The sequence below is a fragment of the Danio rerio genome, chromosome 4 (genome assembly GCF_049306965.1).
Source record: "Danio rerio strain Tuebingen ecotype United States chromosome 4, GRCz12tu, whole genome shotgun sequence".
Lineage (NCBI taxonomy): Eukaryota > Metazoa > Chordata > Actinopteri > Cypriniformes > Danionidae > Danio > Danio rerio.
This window is the reverse complement of record NC_133179.1, coordinates 8,430,001-8,435,000: the sequence shown is the minus strand read 5'-3', so window position 1 is coordinate 8,435,000 and position 5,000 is coordinate 8,430,001. Positions and strand designations below refer to the sequence as shown.

General features: G+C 37.1%; 1 protein-coding gene across 1 annotated transcript in view; it reads right to left on the bottom strand.

Moving 5' to 3' along the window:
- camk1da (calcium/calmodulin-dependent protein kinase 1Da) overlaps positions 1 to 5,000 on the bottom strand; it is a 95,049-nt gene that overhangs the window by 34,664 nt on the left and 55,385 nt on the right. Inside the window, 1 exon segment of the mRNA NM_001123060.1 lies at positions 4,347 to 4,478. Within this exon segment, the coding sequence (NP_001116532.1) occupies positions 4,347 to 4,478 (132 nt within the window).

Here is a 5,000-nt window from a genome sequence, read left to right as displayed (position 1 = left end):
ACATGCATAAATGCACTAAGCTGCTGCCATGTGATTGCCTGATTAGAAAGTTGTGTTAACCAGCAGTCGGACAGGTATACCTAATAAAGTGGCCGGTGATTGTATATTATAATACATTAAAACTACAAAAACAAAGTGAAATGCATATAAAAAAAAAAAATTCCCAAGCATTTTTACATGCATTTGGGTATAAGATAAACAAAACCTTTCAATTTGAATTGAAAATATTTATTATCATACGTCAAAACATATGACTATATTGCTTTACGAAGCATATAAACACACAACTAGTTTAACTGTTGACGTTTAACAGACGCTGCTTTTAAAGGTGCCTTTTTCATCCCTGTCATATAAGCCAGCAATATTATGATGTTTTGTTTTTCTTCCCTGCAGTTAACATCTCTCTCTCCCTCTCTCTTTCTCTCTCTCTCTCTCCGCTCTAGTCATGGTAACGCAGTCACGCTGACCGTGTGTATACACATTAGCATTGCATTTTAAGTGAATTCTGATCAGCGAGTCCAACTGGCACACGATAACAGGCCGCGCAATGACGCAAGTGAGCGGACAATAACAAGACGCTCATGCGCACATAATGGACGTCGGCAAGCACAGATAATACATTTGTTTTCCCCCCAGTCCGCCTCAGTTTCCTATAATTAACTCTCTCTTTGTTCATCCATATGTTCAGCAAAGGTTGATCCTCGCAGGTAAAGAAGCAATCATTTCAGATAAAAGGAAAAAAAAAAGCTTCAATTGCCAGAACAAAAGCCTGGTGTATTTTGTTTTTGTCAGTAATGCTCGTATTATGGATGAATCGGAGAGTGAGTGATTCATTGTGAGCCCGATTCATGATTCGGTGAACTGGGAGTCACCTATGATGCAGTGTATTAATATGTTAGCCAATGAATAAATTATGTTTTTTAAGGGTCGGCTCGTACTTTGACATATCGATTTTTGGCAAAACTGATTATAAAAAAGTTGTCTGCGGGGAGGATTACAACGCCATTCATCGGTTTAATATCCCTCTTTCATGCGCTCGCTGCTTTTTTTCTGTCTGTTTCTCTCTCTTTCAGCAGTGAGTGGGCAGAAGCTGTAGCACGACTCATTCGCTGCCTTCTGAAACCATCTTTTTTTTTCTTTTGATTCAAGAGGAGAAAGCATTAAGGGATGGAAGGAACAAAAAAACACACACACATTCTCTATTCCTGCATTTCACAAAAATATAACACCAATAAAAGAGGTCGTTTAAGAATAAAATAGGTAGGATCACTAGCAATTTACCTTTAAAAGCAGGGTCTCGCTTTGGAAATGGATTTGCTTTTAGATGCTTTTAAGCCGTAGATGATTCACTTCAGTGGAGTTCACATTATCTGATGTGGTGTGAGATTCGTTTTTATTAAAGGGGAAAAGATCTTATGAATATCTCAGTGGCTTCTCCTTGATAGACATACAATACTGTAGTTAGTTAGTTAGTTAGTTAGTTAGTTCTTAGTTAGTTAGTTAGTTAGTTAGTTAGTTAGTTAGTTAGTTAGTTAGTTAGTTAGTTAGTTAGTTAGTTAGTTAGTTAGTTAGTTAGTTAGTTCTTTGATAGTTAGCTAGTTAGTTAGCACTTCTTTTCGAATTTTGAGTTCCAGTTTTAATAAGGATTTTGTGGTGGTGTTTATAATCAACAACAAAACATGAGACATGAGATACTTTTTTTAAATTTGTTTGTTAGTTAGCTAGATAGTTTGTTTGTTTGTTTGTTCTAAGTTAGGTAGTTTTTAGCTAGTTATATGTTAGTTCTTAGTTAGCTAGCTAGTTATTAGTAGTTTGTTTCGAATTTTGAGTTTACCTGTTGTGATAACGATTTTGTGGTGCCGTTTATAATCAACAACGAAACATGAGACATGAGATCATTTTTGATTTGTTCGTTAGTTAGCTAGTTAGTTAGCTAGTTAGTTAGTTTTTAGTTACTAAGTTAGTTCTTAATTACTTAGTTCTTAGTTAGTTAGCTAGCTAGTTATTTAGTTAGAAGTTTGTTTCGAATTTCGAGTTTACTAGTTGTAATAACGATTTTGTGGTGGTGTCTATAGTAAACTACGTAACATGAAACAAAAGATACTTTTTTTGATTCGTTAGTAAGTTTGTTAGTTATTTAGTTAGCTAGCTAGTTATTTAGTTAGTAGTTAGTTCAAAATTTCAAGTTTACCAGTTGTAATAATGATTTTTAGTGGTGTTTATAATCAACTACGAAACATGAGACATGAAATCATTTTTGATTAGTTAGCTAGTTAGTTAGTTAGTTAGTTAGTTAGTTAGTTATTTTCGAATTTCGAGTTTACCAGTTGTAATAATGATTTTGTGGTGGTGTTTATAATCAACTACGAAACATGAGACATGAGATACTTTTTGATTAGTTAGTTAGTTAGTTAGTTAGTTAGTTAGTTAGTTAGTTAGTTAGTTAGTTAGTTAGTTAGTTAGTAGTTATTTTCGAATTTCAAGTTTACCAGTTGTAATAACGGTTTTGTGGTGGCGTTTATAATCAACTACAAAACCTGAGACATGAGATACTTTTTGATTAATTAGTTAGTTAGTTAGTTATTAGTTCCTTTCGAATTTCAAGTTTACCAGTTGTAATAACGATTTTGTGGTGGCGTTTATAACCATATAAAACTCATCTTTTGTTCAAAATCTGTCCAATGTTGTTTCTGCTTTTTGCTTCTGCCCAATGACAAGCAATGTTGTGCACATAAGCCCCGCCCATCCTCAAACCTCATTGGTCCATAATCCTGCTCTAAATCTTGTTTGGTTGCTTAGACTATCAGTACTGTTTCACTGAACGTGTAATGCACTGAATTTTTTAAGTGGTTGTAAACTAGTTATGTTGGCTGAATTTAAGCAAACAAATTAAATTGATCATTAAAAATGCGTTTGTTTATATTCAGCTCATATAAATTTTTTGCAACCACTTACCTTTTCTTTTTGAATAAATTTTAAGGGAAACAAACATGAAACAATTAAGTCGTCATCCCCCCCCCAAAAAACAGGAATTGTGTTATTTCAACTCTTTTTAAATAAGTAGTTTGAACAAGCAGCGAAAGTATTTTTCTGGGTGTGCATAGTGCTTGATTAGAACTCAGTTCCGTCTCGTGATCTGTGGCTCAGAGCAGTAAAACGTTCCCTCTGGGTTATCAAGTCCCATGTCAGGACAAATTGAATTGACTTAAGTATTTAAACATAACATTAGTCAGGCAGCCGGCATCATTCCGAGGCATGCTGGGAGTGTACGTTAGCGATTCTCCGCGGGTATTATTATTATTAAACTATAACCTACAAAGGCATCTCATTATCTCATTTGGAAATATCTCCGTCTCTCTCTCTCTCTATACATAGTTCTGTCATATACATGCGCAGGCGGATCATGAACATGCTCTGGTTGACGATCTAATTACAGGCCTGTGGCATCACCCTGGAGATGGCAGACGGGCTGTCAATCATTGGTTGCTATGATATGAGACGAGGGAGACTGCGAGTTGAAGGACAAAACTGTGTGCCCGATCTCCAGGGTGCCTTTGCCACGACAACAGCAGTCCATGTCAGAATCACACGCAGCCTTTTCTGATGAGTCTCAAGGGAACGCAAGCCATATGTCAGACACACTGAACACACCTGCTTTCATTTGCTCGTGCTAGCGGAAATAAATACCATAGACCTGGCAAAATACCATTGACTGGCATTGACCCCCCCCCCCCCCCCCCCCCATCTATTTAGATATTTTTCAAAATAGTATTCAACTTAAAGTGAAATTTAAAGGCTTAACTAGGCTACTTAGGCAAGCTAGGGTCATAGTATAATGATGGTTTGTTCTGTAGACCTTAAAATAGTGTTTAAAAAAATTAAAAACTGCTTTTATTCTAGCCGAAATAAATCAAATAAGACTTTCTCCAGAAGAACAAATATTATAGGAAATACTGTGAAAAATGCCTTGCTCTGTTAAACATCATTTGGGAAATATTTGAAAAAGAAAAGTCACAGAAGGGTTAATAATTTAGACTTCATCTGTATTTTTTAATACTGCACATATTTGCATACTATCCTTTCCATCTAATAGAGAGCATAGGCTTGTTTTTCACTGTGTGCACAGTCCAAGCCTGCATCCACACTCATGGACACGGTCTGCTCGCGTGCGGCTTCGTGGAGCGAGAACATCTGCGGGAGCTTCCCTGCTGTAATTGGACGAGGGCACTGAAGTTACCACAGTAACTGCAGGTCAAACCTCAGGCAAACAAGCTGGCAAACTGAGAGAATGAGTGTGGATGCTGTTGCCATGGGTACAGGTGTGAGGTGTGGGCAAAGGAGCTCACTTGCGCAGAACGGCGATCTCATTCTCGATGCTGCTCTCCTTCCCCTTCAGAGCTTTTTTAGGGATGCATTTCACAGCGTACATCTTTCCCGTGGACCGCTCCTCCGCCAGGACCACCTCTGAGAACGCACCCCTTTAAAAGAGAGAGGAGAGAGGAGAGAGGGTTTCAGTCATGATATATGTACAGTCAAAATTATTAGCCCCCCTGTTTTATACAAAATACAAAATTTGATGCTGATGTGTTTATATAATAAGAACATTTTAGTTGTTTGACTTTGAATAGAAGTAAACTTGTTGTAGGAGATCTCTAAAACATATTCATCACAGTCATTTTGGACCTTTTTTGTGTCTGTGAATATGTGTGTGTAAATGGGTGGCCTGAGATTTGAGAACACTCATTTGTTGATTGAGATCCCTGAGAAAATCTCCATGTCCAGGTCTGCCATCTGCCAGCACACGTAAAAGCTTTTAAAAACACTGAGTAAAGAATTAGCGAACGTTTGCTCAGGCGACCTTACACTGTTGCTGCGCTGCTGCAGACACTAAACACACTCTTCAGCAGGACTGGACATGTGGCCACACACACACACACAATAAAAAAATAAATAAAAAAATAAAAAAGTCAACACTTTTTTACTCTTTCTGTCCGTGTGAA